Source organism: Pelodiscus sinensis, chromosome 1, assembly GCF_049634645.1.
Source record: "Pelodiscus sinensis isolate JC-2024 chromosome 1, ASM4963464v1, whole genome shotgun sequence".
NCBI lineage: Eukaryota > Metazoa > Chordata > Testudines > Trionychidae > Pelodiscus > Pelodiscus sinensis.
Genome location: NC_134711.1, coordinates 129625835 through 129645670, shown reverse-complemented (window position 1 = coordinate 129645670; position 19836 = coordinate 129625835). Strand labels below are relative to the sequence as shown.

General features: G+C 40.7%; 1 protein-coding gene across 1 annotated transcript in view; it reads left to right on the top strand.

Annotated features, from left to right (window-relative positions):
• The first annotated feature begins 2649 nt into the window (after positions 1-2649).
• Positions 2650-19836, top strand: part of LOC102453877 (potassium voltage-gated channel subfamily KQT member 1-like) — a 723768-nt gene continuing 706581 nt past the window's right edge. Inside the window, exon 1 of the mRNA XM_075901205.1 lies at positions 2650-3231. Within this exon, the coding sequence (XP_075757320.1) occupies positions 2828-3231 (404 nt within the window). The 5' untranslated portion in view covers positions 2650-2827. The remainder of the gene's footprint in view (positions 3232-19836) is intronic.

Below are 19836 nucleotides of genomic sequence, written 5' to 3'. Positions count from 1 at the left end.
AAGGGTACATACCTAAGAATTATTTCAGGATGTACACACAGGTTTAAATAGGAGCAGTCAGTTGAAATTAAGAAATCAAGGACTATCTGAAAGTGTTTGCCTGGTATGTTCTTTCCAAGAAAACACATGCAAACCATCTTGTTTAGCACATTTAGAACTGGAATACAAAAAGGAAAATGGCAACAGTTCTGCATTGGTAGGAGAGTAGATGTAATATTCCTGTCCCACTCCAGTTTCTTTGATTGACCCTTAGGTAAATTATCTTTCACATGCAGGGTGAGAACTTTGAGTCAAATTCCTATCATTCCCTACAATACACAATGTTTTCAAAGAAATGAGACAATAAACATTTTTTTAAATCAGTACTGTATTCACCACTTTTCTGGCATGATCACAAGGCACAGCAGCAAGCTGAAAAACAATGCTGAGGAATCTACATTTCGAATGCCCTCTTCCTTTCACTGGAATAAGAAAAATGAGTGTTAGATTAGAAAGGGCAATGAAAAAATAGATAACACCATCCTGACATGGGTAGATATGACCCTTTGTTACTGACTTCACCAGATGTTCAGGTAAAAATAATATTCTGCTTAGACTGTTGAGTATAAGAGACTGTTGCAAGTAAGTACTAGTGCATAATTCAAAAGATTGTGAAGGAAATACCATAATTTTTAATTAGTTATACACAGGTAGGAAAAGATGCATGGTGTCAGGGGAGAAAGAAGGAGAACTGAACATCTAAACTATTGCTTTGTTTCTGCTACTAGTGACATAATAGCAGAGAAGCATAAATACTCCTCTCTGACATGATAAAAACATCACAACTGGGAGCCCCTCATTCCTTTTTGCCTTACCCCTACTTCCAAAGGAAAACAGACCAGGGAGAAATAAGGGAGGTACCCTGGATGGGTAAGGGTGGGACTTGATAAGCTAGGGGGCAGAGTTAGACAACAGTTCTCTCTGCACCTATGCAATCTGCCATATGTAGCCGAGGAGCAGAAAAGAGGAGAAAAGGGACACTCACAGAAGTACAACAGGAGAGAGTATGCGGTGCTTGCCAGATGGTTTCAGGTTTTTCTTTATGCTTTTTTTCCTCTCTCTGTTTGTGTAGTCTCACTTTTTGATTAAGCATGCTAGTAAATGTTTCTAATGTAGCTTTGTTTGCAAAGGTTAGTTAACAGACTTCTGTTGGTAGCACTTGTGTGGTTACTTTTAAACCCTGTAAAATGAATTGAACTGAGTGAGAGTAGTTCTTTCTTTGTTTAGCATAGATTCATCTTGAGAAATGGGTGGGCTGAAAGGCTTCTTGCTTTCTATTTGCAATTGCTGCTGATTACTTTTTAGCAGAGGGAAATGGCTATAGAAAAATGAAGATTAGAAGTATTTATCCATCAGCAGTGTGATTAACAAGGACATTTTTCTCTTTGCAAAATGCATTAAGAAAAAATAGTTTTCTTGGTAACAAGACCGCTACCCCATGTACACATTTCCAGAAATACCTTGGAAGTGGGGCTCTACTTAGAATGACAATTTATTCATTCACACATTGAGATTTTTAAGCAATAAAACAAATAAGTCTAATTTGACCAAAGACAGGAGATTAAGGCTGAAATTCCATTTTTAATTTGTGGTTATGTTGAGGTTGTAGGAGATCCTAGAGTATGTTTTGAGGCCCCTCCAACAGAGGAACAAATCACCTGCAACTAAGGGGCATCCTGACTTGAGTAAGAGGCATTGTTTCAGCATTAATTCCACTATTGCCTTGCTTTTTTGGGTGTAAGCAAAACCTGTAATACTGTATTTATGTGGACATGTGTAAGAATGAAGGCAATTTTAAAGAACAGATTTCTAATGCCTGCAAAACAATTATACAATGATATAAAAATAAATGTAGACATTATTAGAACATATTAGACTATAGCTATTCAAATCTGTTTTATGAAATACACGTTGAGCATTCTGAGCCAAATTTCCCAACCCGTTCCACCATCTGGATTTCACTTAGGTCAATGAAACTAACACGAGTATAAAGCTGTTGTATTAAAACAGAATCAGGTCCTCATTAAACACATTGCAACAACACAGATCTACTCAGAAATAATTTTGAGTTAATGTAGCATGTTAAATTTCCCAGTCCATCTTTTTTTTTTAACTTGGGCAAAACTCTGAGCACATCATGAGTTACAACTGCAGGATCATCTCTGTCTGAAATTGCTCATCCCCAGTCTTAAAACTCTCCTGTAATGTAGACATCCTAGCTAAGTTTTTCAAAATGCAACATAATAATGAAACTCCATATTGTAAACCTATGTATATTATGCTTTAGCACACAGTGATCTTATAGTCAATGTGTAGATTCTGAGAAACCAGAAACACTGATCAATTTGCAGCTGTAACTGTGCTATGTTCAGTAAAGGACACTTCTGTATTCACTGAATTTAAAATGATTTGATAGATTTACCTAAAAGGAAGGTAAAATGTTTCTGTTACTTGCAGTGTGCTATCTTAGTAGATATTTTAATCCTCTTTTTATTTGTCATTGCATTGAATTTTAACATTTCACCCTTTCGAAAAGTCTTATTGCCTAGTTACTTTTTGTGTCTCCATTGTCTAATCTGTGTTTCTGATTTAATTTCAGAGTCTCTGAGTGACAACAGGTGACAGGCTGGTGGCTCCCACTGTTGTGTCACAGAAGCATTCCAGGATAAGGGCAGAAAGACAACTTATCAGTTATTGGAGAACACCCAGATCAGAAAGGACATACAATACCTTCTTTTATTATTTTAAAAATTGATCAGGGTTAGCAGTACCTGTGCTTCATCATAGAATGTCCTGTGGTAATGGTGAAACTGGTGGGCACTCTATGTATAACCTCGGTGGTCAGGCTCAAAGCACCAGCTCCCAGTCAGGTAGTCTGAATGGACATAGGAAGTCTTCAGGACTGTTGGAAGTCACAGAGAACTTAAACAATATGCAGTATTCTTCAGTGGCACTAGCTCCAGATACTGTCGTGAATAATGGATCAGGAATTCCCTGTAAATCTGAGGAAGACACTGTGGATTCAGTTTTCCAGCTCAGCAACCAACTTATGACAGGAAGTGAACTCCGTAGGACCTACACAGCCAAGTGTTTCTATGGCCCTTATTTAACCAAAACGAGCATGCAGGGAGATGTCTACAACTTCCTGGAGAGGCCTAGTGGATGGAAATGTTTTATTTACCATTTTACTGTGTAAGTACCTATACTTTTACCTAATTTCTGATGTCAAAGCTATATGAAAATGTACACTCATAGTTTACCAGAAACCAGAGTACAGTAAAACTCCAGTAGTCTGGCATCAAATTGTATGGCACACCTGATAGTCCGGCATCAAAATGGCAAGAGCCTAGTGAGTGAGCTTCGGCAAAAAATGAGTCACAAGGCAGCAGCGGCAGCAGCTGAACTGAGTGTAAAGGGTAAAAAAGGGATAAAAAATGATAAGATTACAGTATACTGTATACAGTATATATATATATATATATATATATATATATATATATATATATATATATATATATATATATATAACCATCTTATAGTACCTCCTGATAGTCCGGCATATCCAATAATCCAGCACCACCTAGGTCCCAAAAGTTCCGGATTATAGGAAGCCTATTGTACTATGAGCCAGTCTGGTATCCTTACTCATATGCATGGTTTTTGCTCCCATGAGTAATCCCATTGGAATCGATGGAACTTCTTGTTCCAAAAAGAATCAGACTTTATACATATTAACTTTTCTAATGCGGTTCACTGGAGTCCTTCAGTTTTTTTATTTGTGTGGCTTCTCTTTCAACCACTGTGCTTTGTCCTTGCTCTATCTAAGACAAAAAGGGTTCATTACTGCTTCCCCACTTTTATTTCTGTCTTATTTGGTTTACATTGGTCCAGTGGAATATCTCGTGGCTTTTGGCAGACAAGAAGATGTATAAGATGTAGTTCTTGTCAGATACATCATATGACTGTAGATGTGCATTGATCATCCTGCAGTTGTAAAACTGACTTCAAGCCATTTTTGAAGGAAACATGTGGCACGAACAGCTGAGTTCTACACTTCTAACAATTTCAGTTTGGGTTCATTTACACAACTTGGAGTTATCAGTGTTAGATACAAACTTTGCAGCAAGTTAGTCATTTATTCTCCATGTGCAGTACACAGTGAGAGGAAGTGAAGGCTTTTGATTTATCTGTGTAACAGCAAGTGAATACAGCTGTTAATGTTTTCTTTGAGCTGCTTGTAGCACCCACAAGGACAGGACAGTTCGGTTATCACAGCATATGCTGCTTAAGGACAGTAGTGAGTTCCCCAGGCCAGCTTAACAGACTTGTGCTTGTGGGGCACATGCTACTGTGCTAAATATAGGTATGTGGACACTGTAGCCCAAGGCTTTGAAGCCTAGGGAGAGGTGTGGGCCTCAGAGCATAAGCTCCAGCCATAGCCGAAATTTAAAACTGCTGTCCACATAGCTATTTTTGACGTGGTAGTGCAAGTCCTGCCCTTAAGGGTGGGCCACCTAGGCAACTGCCCAAGGTGACATGGTCAAGGGCAGTGCTATGAAGCAGTCCATAATGCATGCTGCCAATGTAATGTTATGGATGGCAGAGGAGCATTGCATGTGTGTGTGCATGCAGGGATGTTACTCAGATTTCTCCCTATTTCCTCCCAACAGAGGAATATGGCGTGGGGGAGGGGCGGTGATGACCTACAGATATTGTTTGTGTGTCCATTGTTCCTCTGTGCCCTGTAGGGGGTTGCAAGTGGGGTAGCGAGGAGCAACAGAAAGTGCTCCATGCATCCAGCTCACTCTCCCCACCCGGGCTGTGAGGCAAGTGTTGGGTGCTGCTGCTCTCCTGCCCTCCCCTTACACAGCCCAGGAGATGAAAGTGACCTGGATTCAGGCAGCCATAATGTTGCTCTTTAGAGCCCCATTCACAGTCCCCTAGAGGTACACAGAGGAGCAGCATTGGATGGGGAGTGAGCATCAATGACAGCTGCTCCACACATCCATGTCAGTTTCACCATGTGAGTGCCAAAGAGGAGTGCAGGAGTTAGGAGCACACAGGAAGGGGATGCAGGGACTGGAGGTGTAGAAGAGGAATGTGGAACCTACAGAGAAATGGGGGTCACCCACAGAGTCATGGGGAGCCAAAATATAAGTTCACCAAGGATGCTGTTTTCACTAAGGCTGGCCGTGGCGAGACCTATTCTGTTGACTCAGGCTGGGGGATCTCTGCCATGGGCTGCTGTGGGATATCTTGCAGCAGTAACTATAATTTGTTTCTTGCTACAGAAAAGGGTTTGATTGTGCCCTCACTGAATCAAGTGGGTGTAGATTCGAATAAGATTAGGATTGAGCTCCCCCCTCCCAAAGTCTTTTTTATTAAGAAAAGTGGAGCATATAGCTCTTGTGTTTGACACACATACTTCCTTAAGGCCTGATCGTGCAATCCTTATCCTAAGAAAATCACCACTCATTTCAAGTAAGCAAGGCAATGTCAGATACCTTCTTTTTGGAAAAAAAAAAGACTTAGAAAGATATAGAATTATTTAAAATGATGGTAAACTATGATGCCTCTGTTAGTCACAGGGCAGATAGTCTTATTACTATTTATTTCCTTTCTGCCTCGAGATTATCTTTGTTTTTATCAAATGATGTTTTGAGTCATGAAATTCTGCCAAGTAAAAGGATAGGGCCTCTTTCAAAGACTATACTCATAGTATATAATCATGCCTACGGCTTAAACAGATTTCATTTGTGTAGATTTAAATATGTGAATGGTCATGGTTTAAGCCTATTTGTGGGATTTATGTCTCTCACTAAAATGCATTGGAGATATGAAATACAGATGATGAGAGCAAACTGAGACTGACCTTTAATTTGTGCTTGTTGCAATTTTTTTAACTAAACAGCACCTTTTAAAACTTGTCACTAAGTGCTTGTTTTGATTAAAAGAAACCTTGTATATGATTCTTCAGACATTAATTTTATCTAATTGTCCACTTAAGTGCGTTAGCTTCTAAGGGTGCATCTACACAGCAGGGTTTAACTCAAAATAAGCTATGCAAATTGAGCTCCATCAATTGTGTAGCTTATTTCAAAATAACTTATTTCAAAATAGGGAGTGTCTACACTGCACTTATTTCGAAATAGAGCTCTCTTCCTCCAACCTCCCTTACTCCTTGTACAATGTGGGTTACAGGAGTTGGAGTAAGAAGTCCTTCAGCTTGACAGTATTTTGACATTATTTTGAAATAACTGCCTTCAGTGTAGATGAGGACTAAGTTATTTTGAAATATTGTTGCTGTGTAGATGTACCCTAATTGATTCTATAGTATAATAGAAGGATTATTATAGTGTTACTATATCATAAAGTAGTAAATATGATTAAAGAAGATAATGAATAAATTAGGGATGTAAGCGACTAGTCGATTAGTCAACTATCCAATAAGCAGAAGAGGGGAGAACAGGAGCCGGTGCTGGGGGGAGCTGGCTTAAAAGCCGGTTCCTCTCAGAACCGTCTCCAGAGGGGCAGGGGCGTAGTGGGGACTGGACATGAGCCATGAATCAGCTGATTCCCAACTTGCGCCCAGTCCCAGAAGCTGTGCCTCTGCTTTTTAAATGTATTAAGAGCCTTCTGGAAGTTGCGCAGAAATCTGAAGATGTGAGTGATGCACACTGGTTTTAATATCTAATAAGATCGTGTACAGTTCAGCTTGTTTCTATGGGCAGATCATGATGCCTCTGATCTGCACATAAAGAGGTCCTCCTTTTGCATAGAAGGGAAACTCTAGACACCATCTCCCTCCCACTGTTGTATCTTGCAGAGATCTATCTGAGCGATTCTGTGTCCATGAAGGGAGCAGGTGGACTCTGGGAGGGCAGTGGGGATGCTTATATTCTCCCTTTTTCTGCCATCACATTTTATATATATGCGCCTTACAGCTCATTAACCATACTACAGACTGGAGCAACTCTGGTCTCCCAGAGAGAGGTGAGCTTAGTACATGCCCTATAGACTTTCCTGCATGGATGTAAACACCACTTCCTTAGCAGCTTGCTGTGGGGTTCTGCACAGGAAATTTTCCTTTTTCACATGGGCAAAAGAATCTGGACCCTTTTGACATGTAAGTCAAGGTTTATATTTGCATCAGAAGCCTTTTACACGTGCCTTTACTTGTATTATGGAGCAGTGTAAAAATGTAAAGTTGATGGCACTGTTAACTTATACAGACTGGGTTATGCAGATGGATGAGTTAGTACTTAGTACACTTGGCTTAGATGCTGAAAATAATTTAAATGGAGGTGTGGGAAATGGATATCAAGATGGCTCAGGGATTTATCATGGGATAGTGAACCTTTCACCTCTAGGCAACTGGTCTGAAGCTGGGCCAACTCAGTAGTGAAAACGACTTAATGTCTGTTGGAGGAGATATGAAAGAAGTTGTTGGACTCAGTCGAGTTCTGAGTGAACAAATGCTCACATCAGAGTCATTTGTACAGTTAGTACAGGTGAAAACCCATGTTGGCACTCAAAGTAAACAAGGAAAGGAATGAAAAGGGAGACTATCTTCTTGTCAATGGGAATAATTAGTTGATAGCAAGCTGGGGTGTGTATCTGCCTTGCACTAGCCATAGACCTCAACAGTTTTTGTGGACCTTGCTGATACCTGTTAGCCATTTGTTCATGTGATTTGATCTAGTCCCCTTTAAAAAATAACTAGATCAAAGTTAAACTTAAAAAACAACAAATAGTCTTGCAGCACAAACAATGGAGATGATATCATGAGTTTTCGTGGGTACAATCCACTTCAGATTAATGGAATTTAAGGGGTCTAGTTTTCAAATAAATAGCAGAGAGAGGGAATGGGGAGGAAGAGGAGGAAAAAGAAGGAAAAAAAGGGGAAAGAAATTGTCCATTAGAGTGCCCACGCTAAATGACGCTGATAAGAATACTTACTACTCACTCTAAGTATCCTTTGTTGTTGTTTTTTTTAAATGTCACTAGGATATGGAATGTAGCGGACCATCCAACCAATGAGTACCCAGGATTAATTAATTAACTCATTAATGAATCTCAAAGTTACCATATTATTTCAAGCCAATTTCAAAAGCCAGCTCGACAGGGAAGCTACAGAACTTAATGCACATCAGCAGGGTTCACATGGACAACTGGTCTATGGCAGGCAAGAAAACCCTAGCTGTTGGCCAGTGGTTAGAGCACAAAGATGGGATGTGTCAAATCTAGGTTCATTGTCCCATGTGAGAGAGGAGTTGAACAGGGTTCTCCCACTACTCAGGACATGCAATGCAGTCAGGTTGTGGATTTGGGAGGCACTGACCCCAATTTGGGTGAGCCACAGCCCACTCATAGCTATGCTTCTGGTTGAAGCTGTGGATAAATATTAGAATATTAAATGGAGCAGGAAGACTGAATTCTGGAACTTCCACTACTAAGGTGGGTGTCCTATCCCCCAGGCTAAAGAGCCTTTTCTTTCACCCCTTGGGCATTTTGTGTGGAGCAATGCAGCTGCTAAACTCATTCCTACATGAAACCCCTTTGGCATCTAAACTGCTTGATTTCAGGCCACTGATTCCTGTTCAGTGATCACTAGCAGAGATAGGTGCCTCCCTGCAGCCCAGACCTCAGGTACATCTACTCTGCACAGCTATTTCGGGATACTTCCAGTATCCCAAAATAGCTACCCTGTGTCTACACAAGCCTCCTGCTATTTCAAAATATTTTTTGAAATAATGGGTACACTATTTTGCCATCCCTATAAATCCCTTGTTGCATGAGGGATAAGGGATGTCTCAAAATAGCAAATTATTTTGAAATTTGGCACTGTATAGATACACCAAATTTCAAAATAAGCTATTTTGAAATAGATTTGAGATAACATACGCAATTTGCATAGCACAAATTGTGTATCTTATTTTGAGTTTCAGGTACTGTGTAGACGCACCCTTAGATACTAACTCTGCAAGATGAGAGAGCATCACACCCTTCTGGTCAGCATCTTACATTGGCTAGCTCAGATAGCTTCCCCCCAGCATGTTAGCTTTTATGGATCACATTCCTAAGTGCCTGTTTCTCCTGCACTCGTGTAGGGAGCCTGGGTGCCTAACTCTGCTTTGTGGAGCACAATGTTGTTCCTATGATTTTTCTAGACTCCTAAAAGTTAGGTTCCATAATGCTCAGTGTGGCAATGACTAAGTCCATTCACAAATCCTACCTTGGAGACTCAAAGTGAAGGTTACTTTGAGACAAACACATGTGGCTACATCTACACTGGCGCATTCCCACGCAAAAACTCTTTTGCGGAAGAGTTCTTTTGCAAAAACTCTTCCAGAAGAGAGCGTTTACACTGGCATGTGCTTTTGCGCAAGAGATGTGCTTTTGCGCAAGAGCATCCATGTCAGTGTAGACGGTCTCTTGCGCAAGAAAGCTCTGATGGCCATTTTAGCCATATGGCTTTCTTGAGCAAGAAAATCATGTGGCTTGTCTACACTGGCCTCTTGCGCAAGAACAGTTGCGCAAAAGGGCTTATTCCTGACCGGGAGCGTCAGAGTTCTGGTGCAAGAAGCCCTGATTTCATACATTAGAACATCAGTTTACTTGTGCAAGAACATGCGACCAGTGTAGACAGGCAGCAAGTTTTTGCGCAAGAGCAGCTGCTTTTGCGTGAGATCGCGCCAATGTAGACACAGCTATGGTGAAAGTTGTGGTATTAGCAAAATATAGCTGCATGGAGCAGTCTTGCCCTTTCGGTTTACAGAGCAGCTCTCCATACCTGAACACAATGACAAAGACATTAAAATCCTGAAAACTCATATATAAAGTCTGGTTTGCCACACATTCAAACAGACAGGTGAAAGCTTTATGGCCATTTAGAGAAATTACCAGGCCTCCAATAGAAGGTCATGGTATGCAGAACGTAGTGTAGAAAGAGAGTGGTGGTTTTTATTGCTGTGGAGAAAAAACAAAAGAGGAAAACACATTCAAGTACATACATGCTATGTAACCAGATACACTGGGAATAAAAGAAAACAACAAGCACAAAGGGACAAAAGTTAGTAGAGGTTATAAAATGTTAAATACTCAAAAAGAATTCCCATGATTACAGAATTGAGTTAGAGAGTTTTAACTACAGGGAAACAAGGTGCAGAAAAACCACTTCCTAATAAAGTTGAGAGGATCCCCATTGATTATTGCTATTAAACCAGAACATGTGTGAACATAGTCTATCATTCCTGGATTGGTGTGTCTAGAGTGGGAAGGGGGAGAAGGGCATAGTCTATATTACAATCTTAAAATCCTTTAAAAGGGCATTATATTAAATAACTCGTAGTTGTTCTAGTTTCATAAAATCTTGTCATGATCAGTTAAACAGATATAGTTTGAAGTTGCTACAATGAATGCTTTTTAGTATTTATCAATTGCTTTTTAATAGAAGGCACATTGTAAGTGTTATTTTGTAGGTGTGATGTGAGAAATAAGTAAGTCCCCCCCCATTTCACAGTTGGGGAAACTGAGTCAGCAGTTAATTTAGTTGATTAGAGACAAATAGTTTGGATAACTCAGTTCCTGATTAATATTCCTGATGATTTCAGCTTGGTGAGGAGAATTGAAAATTAACTTTAGCAGGCACTTAATTTATCTTTTCAAAGCAACAGTGATTAGAAGATTGTTTGCAGAATGTCAGATAGTGGTATGTACTTGGGCAAATTTGAAGTACCTTTAGCACTGGAAATGCATTTAAAACTGTTGAACAGTTTGACTTGGTCACAGTAAGCTAGACTAAACCACACAGTAGCAGCAGTGTAGGAGTTTATACATACTGGATGCATATTTATAGGAGTTCATGGGATGTCATCTCTTTGTTAGGTGACTGTTTATTACCCTGCTTAAGATGATTATGTATGTGTTAACCTAAGCTGTTTGCCCTTGAAATATTAGTACAACATTTACTGGAACCCTGTAATTTTAATAGCTCAAAATATAATTTGAAAGCGAGCCATTCAGTCTCAGTGAAAGATTGCTTAATCTCTTAAATAACTATTGGCTCTGAAACTTACCACAACCCATATTTAAAGGGAGGGTAGCTGGATTTTCAGAAAGAAATTCAAGACACCTGTTGCTGGGGCAGCCCAGGGGGTAGTTTTGGTGCAATTAAGGCTGGATGCATAAGAGTTTTACCCCCAGCCTAGCCTGTTCTCTTTTCAGAGAAAAAGTGGGTCATAGGGTGACACTGGTCCCTTAAGAAGCAGCAGGGATAGTATACCTGCTGTTTCCCAATTTGTCTTAAAAGAGGGTACCTGGGTGGTAGAGGGAGGAAATATTTGCTGAGTGAGAGCAAATGGAATCTGTTAGGAGATGGGTGCCGGCTGGTGGTAGGAGACTGTATGTGGTACCTGAGGAAAGGGCTGGTGTCAGGAGAGTAGTAAGAGGGGTTTGCTGGTTGGCATGTCCTAGCCAAGGCTGGAGGTCAGGGAACAGTAGAAGGAAATGGTTGCTGGCCCTGAGCAGGAGCCATGTGTAGAGGAGGAGCTAACCTCTTTAGGTCTGGAGACCTAGGAAAACCGTGAGAGGAGCAGGGTGAGTTCAGGTGCCCCCTTCAGAAGCTGAGGTACTTCCTGCTGAGAATAGAAGGGCTGCACTCCATCTGGCAGGGCTGAGGTGGCTGTCCAGGGCCAGATGAGGATTGACAGACTGGCATGATCATAGGTGCTGGTATGTGATCAGTCTAGAGATGTGCTCTTTAGGAATTGTAATGATTACTTCCTGTGGGTTGATGCATAGACTATGTGTACAAATTGTGGCCTGTTTGCATATGGTTTATAATATGCCATTTCCAAGGAGGGGTATTATTGAGAGAGAACAGCTTGAAGTGAAGTTTTTGGGTTGCAGGAGGAGAAAGTGAGGCATGGTGTTGTAGTGTCACCCTTATCCATAAACAGGTGCTCAGAGGTGGCCTCCTTGTTATAGTTGTTTACTTAATTTTGGGGCAGAGGGGAAGCCCCTATGATATCTGTGATCCAATCCTGTTACTACTGTGTCTTTATGTTATGCTTATAAGGAGCACAAATACTACATTTAACTACCTAGCTACTACATTTAACTACCTAGCTACAAATAGGTGCAGATTTTTCTTGAAGTCACCATTGCTCATATACTATGTGACACTTTTTCTCTTGGTTTTTATGCTCTTTTCTCCTTGGCTTATTACTTTATGCTGTGTGGGGGAGGGAAGGGGGTTGGTTGTTGTCTCCATCTACTAATTTTCTCTTTCGCCATATTTTCTTTTTCCTTACTCTCCCCACACTTTCTCTCTTCTGCCACTTGAGACTTATGCTTATTTTTTCACCCACTCTCCCTCTTGTCATCCATTGCTTATCTCTGGTGATTGGGAGTTGGTGAAGAGTGGAATAGCTGGCCCAGACTGGATCAGTGGCTTCCCAAGGAAGATAGCGATTTATTGTAGCTAGCAGAAAGTATACTGCCTGCAGGAAAGTCCTCTGTGTTAATCAAGCTGCATATGAAGGAGAGGGACAGCTTGTGGAGTAGGACTTGGAGAAGAGAAAACGTACTATTGCCAGCTTCAAACACTTGTATTGTAATTGAGGCCTTTAATGTATTGTGACTTAAAAGATAAGTTTTAGATTCTGAAAGAGGCTTTGGGTCACAGTTTTGATTGCTCTAAATAACCATGGAGGTGAGGTGCTTCAGAAAATTCTCACTAGAGCTGTCTAGAAACAAGAATTTCCTTCTAGGGGAACATTTTATAATTCTGAAAAGAAATTCTAAGTTGGATGTGTGCATTTTTCCACAAAAGGGATATTTCTGGTCCCATCAGTCAGGCAGAGGAGGAAGCTGTCAAAATCAGTCAGACTTCTGTCAGAAGTGTGTGTGTGTTATGTTCTGTGGGAATGTGTTTATCGTCACACAAAAAACTTACTTGACAAATCAGTATTTTCTGATGGCAAAGTGTTCTATCAGAAAACTATTGACTGGCTCAAATTCTCACATAGTTGTATCAGTGAACTAGCACTTTAAATCAACACCAAATATCACAACTTGTAATAAAACCGAGTGAATCAGCAATACTGAGACGGGTTGTGCCCATGAAAGCTTATGATACTATCTACATTTTTTGTTAGTCTCTAAGGTGCTGCAAGACTAACTGCTGAAAGGTAAGAAATTTTTTACAGGAATATGTGGATCCCAATATCAACCACAGTAATAGTAATGTAATGCAAGTAAGAACTCAAGCACATAAGTAATGATTTCTTGCTTTTATATGTTTAAGGAGGCCCCTAAATTAGTCATATAAAGGAAAAAAACCCTTTCTGCCGGGAAAACACATTCACTCATGAAATCAATAGCTACCTTAAATGCTATGGAAATCCAGCCTTGTGGCCCAGAGGAGATGTCACCAAAAACAAACCCAGTCTTGGCCATCTATAATTGTGCATAGATAGTTGGAGTGCATTACCCAGGGTGTCCCCTGTTTGCCGCCTTGGTTATTGAAAAGCAGTTTAGACTCTAGGTGCCTCTTCAAGTGTACTGGAGTAACTCAGTGCATTGATATCCTTGGAACCAAGGGAAACATAAAACCAAACATGACTCAAAGCCTCACAAAAATATTGATTATAGTTTCACATTGAAGACAGAAGTTCTGTTTTCCAAAGTTTCCTAGTAGGATGTCTTTTATGGAGCAAAGTAAGCCACAGCAATGCAGTTCTTGCTTGGGGACTGCATTATCACCTGTGTGACTTCTATGAATCAGTCACACCTGGAAGGCCTAAACACAATAGAAATTATTTACTGGCAAGACTTTGAGAACAGATTTAGTTAGTTTGTTTTATTTATGGTATTATTGTAATAGTACTAGTTAGGTTGCCAACTTTCTGATTCCAAAAAAACCCAGCACTCTGTCCTGTCCCTTCTGGAGGCCCTGCCCACTCTCACTCATTTCATCCATTCTCCTTCCTCATTTGTTCTCCCTCACCCTTGCCGATCTGCTCATTTTCACTGCAAGGCCCAAACAGGCATATTTATCCTTTGGACAGATGTGTTCTACTAAATCCAGGTTTTATTTGATATAGGACAACAGAGCTGGAGGCAAAATAGTCAAAAAAGGTAATTAAAAAAAAGAATTTTCACAAACGTTTTAATAATTCTTTCCCTTCCCTTGTCTCAGTATTTTACAAACAGCTCCATGTTTTGTTTGTTAAAGTTATTGTAATTTGTGTGGAATTAGGACCATACATTCTCACAGCTGCAATGAGTCCATTAAAGGCCCACTCCCGAAGCTCAAATACAAATCCATAAAGTACAACCTCAGAAATGCCCTTGTTTAGATACCTGTAGAAATCAACTCCCACGTCTACATGTAGATAGACATGCATATTCATGTGTACACTTTTAGCATGGATTAATACATATGCTTCCACATTATTTATTATTACAATTGCTTAGCAGGGGTGCCAACAGAATTGCCAGGATCCGGGCACGATGTGTTCAGGGCTATCTTCTTACTCCTGGAGAAGGCAGGGAATCAGGCAGAAGGGGTGGAGCTGGGGGCTAGCCTCCTTTCTCATCTGTGTACCCTGACCAGTCCGTTCAGTACCTCCTGGGGCTCCAGTGATTACTTAAATGGCCCAGGGCTCTGGTTGCTGCAGTAACTGTGGCAGTGGCTGGGATGTACACATATGCAGCGGTACCCACACCTCCCTATGCAAACCACGTTGTCTCTTAAGCATACACAATGAATGCACACACCTCAGTTACTTTTTCATGCCCTTATCCAGGGGTTGTCTAAATCACCCCTGTGGGAGAAGGGTGAGCTGGAGGGGAAAAGATGGCTAGGGAAGCAGATGAAAAGTGAAAAAGGCCAAGGCTGTGGCCAGTATGGGGGGATAAGAGGGTGGAAAAGGAGAGAAGGGAGAATGTGGTAGTGTAGGGGGAGGCTGAAAACTATAGGTCTACAAGAATCTGGGGGGGCACAGGGGTGTATAAGGACATAATGGGAGTGCAGCAGTGTATGGAGGTGAATGTGTGCAGGGGTGAAGGACATGGAGATGGTGGCTGTAGAAGGTGGGGAGGAGGAGTGGGCAGTGTCTCAAAAAAAATTCTGGTGTGCCTCTCTGCATTTTTTCTGCTGTTGTTTCGGCTCTCTTTGTTTAATGAGTTGTTCACCCCTGCTATAGTAGATGAAGAGGAAGTATTTCCTACAAATAGCATGTTACTTATATAGCACTTGAAGAAAGGAATAGTTTCATTTTTCTTGAAGTGCTTCTTTCTTCCTTGGGTTTCTTAATGAGAAAATTTCCTTTAAAAAAAATGACAATGAAAAACGAGCCTGCCAATGGGGGTGAGAATGGGCAAAGGGGGGAAACTGCCCCAGGGCTTGGTGATTCTAAAGGGTCTGGGGCTCCTGATCACTACCACCACCACTGCAGCAGCATTGGCACCTAGAGCCCTAGACCCTTTAAATTACCACTGGAGTGCTAGGCAGCATGCTCTGAAGTGCTCTGAGGGCTGGAAGGGGAGGGGATGGTGTGGCACAGCCCAGTTGGTCCTGAGGGCTGGTGTCCCTGTCCCTTCCACCCACAGCCCCACCCCATGCGGGAGCACAGAGTTGCTCCTGCTCAGGAGCCTATCATGGCTGTTGTCTCACCTGATGAAACATATTCATTAATAGGATATTGACTATGACTTGGTTCTGTCTGTTTAACATTATACCAGCTACCTAGCTTCCATATAGGTTTACCCATAGCCATTTGACATGATTGTCCTTGGTGCTAGTGGTGTTTAATACTTTTAGCGAACATAACACCTCGAGGCCATGCTCTGATGGGAGGTTACATTTTAGTGGAGACACTAATCTTTATTTTTAGCTTTAGCTCATCAGTCATCCCCTGCACTACTCACTTAAGTGGATGGCATGTGGAAAAAAAGAGGGGAAAAAAAAGTAACTAGCTACCTTTCTTGACTTCCAAATTTTCTTTTATCAGAAAGCTGCAGCTTTGCTTACAGAATTGATAATGGTGTTAAATTTATAAAAAGTGTCTTTAATTTAGAAGTAGAGGTCACAGACAGAAGCTTCCTATGTGAAAAGGGTCACCAGTACAGAAGTTTGAGAATCACTGCTCTAAGTCTTGTCTCTTTCATCAAGTGAAGTCTGTCAAAACAAACAAATGTTACCTCACCTATGTTTTGTCTCTTAATATTTTGGGACAAACATGGCTACAACAGTACTGCAATACACATTAAAGGGTCACTTAATGAGGATCTAAAAGTGGGGGAGGAATGGAATTTCTGCCTTCTACTTGCAACATCTTTGCTGTCTTTGAATACCTAACAACACACATTAAAGGCCAAGCAATGTAGATCTTTATGTAGCTACTGTAGAGACTTCAACTACAGGCACGTTGAAAAGAGGGATGTTGTTCACCAGTGATTTATTACTTGCCAAATCATCCCTTACTTTTGCACAAAACTTATTACAATAGTGTGCAGGAGATGAATACAGGGGTGCATTCTATCACAATGTACTACTGTACATTCAGCTATCTGTATGCTCCATAAGATATTTTTGTTAACGATAGGGCATTCATTCCCTATGGGCCCTGATGAATTTGCATTCCTGTATTCAGAGTGTTCCTCGGGTAGCATAGATCACAGAGATATAGCTAGGTAAGGAAGAAGCAAATGTAAATCTTTTGGGGTTTTGCAGTAATTAAATTGTTTCTTTAAAGAGGAACTTCTCAAAGGTGACCCAAATCCTAAATCCTGTTGTTGTTGCTTTTGTTGCATGATCTGTAAATGGTCTGTAGACATGTTACTATGTGCACATCTGCTTTCATCTAATAATAGAAAAAGCTTTTTTTTTATCCTTTATGGTTACAGGGAAACTTGAAAACATGAGTTCTAAAGGCTATATAAAAAAACCAGAAGACAAATAACCTCACATATATTATTTTAAACTTCTGTATTTTTAAACTCTGATAACAAGACTGTGGAGGCCTTGAATACTTGATATTAGCAGTGCTTGATGTCAGGAGCTTTAATTTTCAGAGGCAGAGAGCACTTACATTACAAGGAACTGCAAGTGCTAAGCACCTTCTGAAAATTGGGTTCAACGTGTCGCGTTCTACACCAAAAAGGGAGGCACTCAAAATTAGTTACCACTGTAGAAACATTGATCTTTTGTGTCCGTATGCATACATGGAAGCTGGTGGGATGATTCATCAGGTACAAAACACAACAACAGGAGATGTCTGTTTGACAATCTGTTATAAACAAAACAAGTCAACAGAAGCTTAAAGAGTAACAAGCAAAATCAAATTTAAGATTGGGGACCAGTCTAGTGTTCAGAACTGCCTTTTCCCATAACTGGTGTCCCCAGAAGCCCATCTCCACAGGCTCTTGGCCTTCATTCCTGTGCAAAGAATTGGAAAATTGACACTGAAGTTAATATTTCATACTGGGGATAAGGTGTTTCTCCTGCTCCATTATCTTACCATATAATTAGCGGACTATTATAATATGGTAAGAAATATTTTATTCCTGAGTGAAATTCCATGCTGGGGAGTACCTTTTAATTGTGTTGCAAGAGTCCAAGAGAGATGCATCTTAAGGATACAAAGTAGTATTTTGTATTGTCAGTAAATGGCATGTTTCTTTTCTTTCCTTTTTTAACTTTGTTCATCTTTGATTTAATCAATGAATTCTAACCGTAGAGGCCAGCTGCTTTCTTTAATCAGATCTCCAGGGTTGAGTCCCTGAGAATCTTAAAAACTGGACTTAATGTGTCACAGATTTGTCTAGCTAATGGGTCACACTGCAAAATATTTTCATTTTGAATGAATAATCGCATAAGTCATTCAACAGCAGGCAAAATTGGGTCAAATGATGGGATTTTGTCTGCCTTTCACTAATAAATCAGGAAGGAAAATGATCTTTAGCAGTTGGGATGATTTGCTGGTAATATGCCCTCTAATTCAGATCAAGTAGCAGATCGGTTTGACTGAATTTTGTATCACCTAGAAAAAGCACTTCTTCTGCTTGAATAATACAGGGCATAGAATAAACTGCAGAGTTGCATATCATATCATTGACTTCTTTAGCTGAAGATATATTTTGGTACAGGCTGAGCAGGGCTCATGATTAGTTTTGCTGCTTTTAGGCCATGGGGTACTTGATTGTTGAAATATTTCATTAAATTGTAAACTGAGATAATTTTGAGATGCATATGTGTGTGCTTTTTGTGGAAGTCTTAAATCTACAGCAAATATGATTTATCTTATTTCAGTGCAATACTGTGTAATGCAGGTCATTCTAAAATAGCAGATGAACATTCAACATGCACAGTTTCAGATCTCTGTAACCGATCTTTTAAGACCTCTTATGCAGAGTTTCTTGAAGCTGTTTTATGGAGGTGACTACATAGTGAACTTAATTTAAATGTTTTTAAATATACAATATTGATATAATATGCAGGAAATAGATCCAGACGAATCCAGGTTCATGTGTCTAATGGATAGATTCTGCTAATTGGTTATCTGCTGTAACATAAGAAACCAAAGGACCTCTCCCCCCCCCCCCAAAAAAAACCCATCTAGCCAGCTGTTGGTGACACTTAAGGACTATTAAATGGCTCAAACCCAGATCAACAAATGGACTAAGGCAGTGGTGGGCCGCATGTGGCCCATTGAGATTCTATGTGAGACCCGCAATACATTTTGTTCACTGCTGTCCATGCATGGGGTTGCCAGATTCTATGGGTTTTTATCCACATAGACTTTTTTCCTGTCAGTATTACTAAATTGACACACACATAAAGCAAGGACATGTGAAGTGAGATGCATGCTGATTCCACATAATTTTGGCTGTCACAGCCATGTGCCCCCTCTGTATCCAAACAAAGCACTGCTACAGTTTGATCGGCACCCCGTGCAAATTCTAGGCATGCAAGCACAGTTAGAAAAACCATATATCACAGGAGACCATCTTGGTTATCACAATCTTGGGGCCCACTTGGATGAAGGAGAGCCACTCAGGTGGTCCACTCACTAGCATAGATTGCCCATCACAGAACTAAGGCATTGCAATGCCTAAGATTTGTTCTATACTTGATCTGTGTTACACGTGGCCCAGCTTATGTTAGCATAACTCTCATGTGGGTGTGGATTTTCCACACTCCTGAGCAATATAGTTGTACCAACATAGCCTACTGTGTAGACAGCATTGTGCCAAAGGCAGGGGTTTAGCTATTGGCATAGCAACTTCCTCTTGTGGAGGCTGAGTACCTTCTCTGAAGGTAGTGTCTTCATTGAAAGCTACAGCAATGCAGGTCAACTGATGCTGCTATGCTGCTGCAGCACTGTAAGTATAGATAAGTCTAACTGTTAGGTGCCTTGAAGATAACAGGTATTCACAAACCCTGTGTTAGACACCTAGGCTACCTATATGCAATACATGGTGGGAAGTAAGTGCCTAAGAATGATATCCACAAAAGCCAGCAGGAAGCCTCCGAAGATGCCAGTAAGAGAGGTGTGCTGTAAATCTTGCTGCTGTGACAGAGTTTGATGCCTTTATCTAGGCTACATGAAGGAGCCTATCTTTGCAATCCACAGCCACAGGATGTCTCTAGGAGAGACCATGGCTTCCGCATCTGCCTAACTCAACACTCGAGCAAAAAATGGAATGTAAAGAAATGTAGTTTGGGAACTCACCCAGAATACTGGATGAGGTGGAGGAATTGGAACAGGGATCTTCTACCAGTCATGG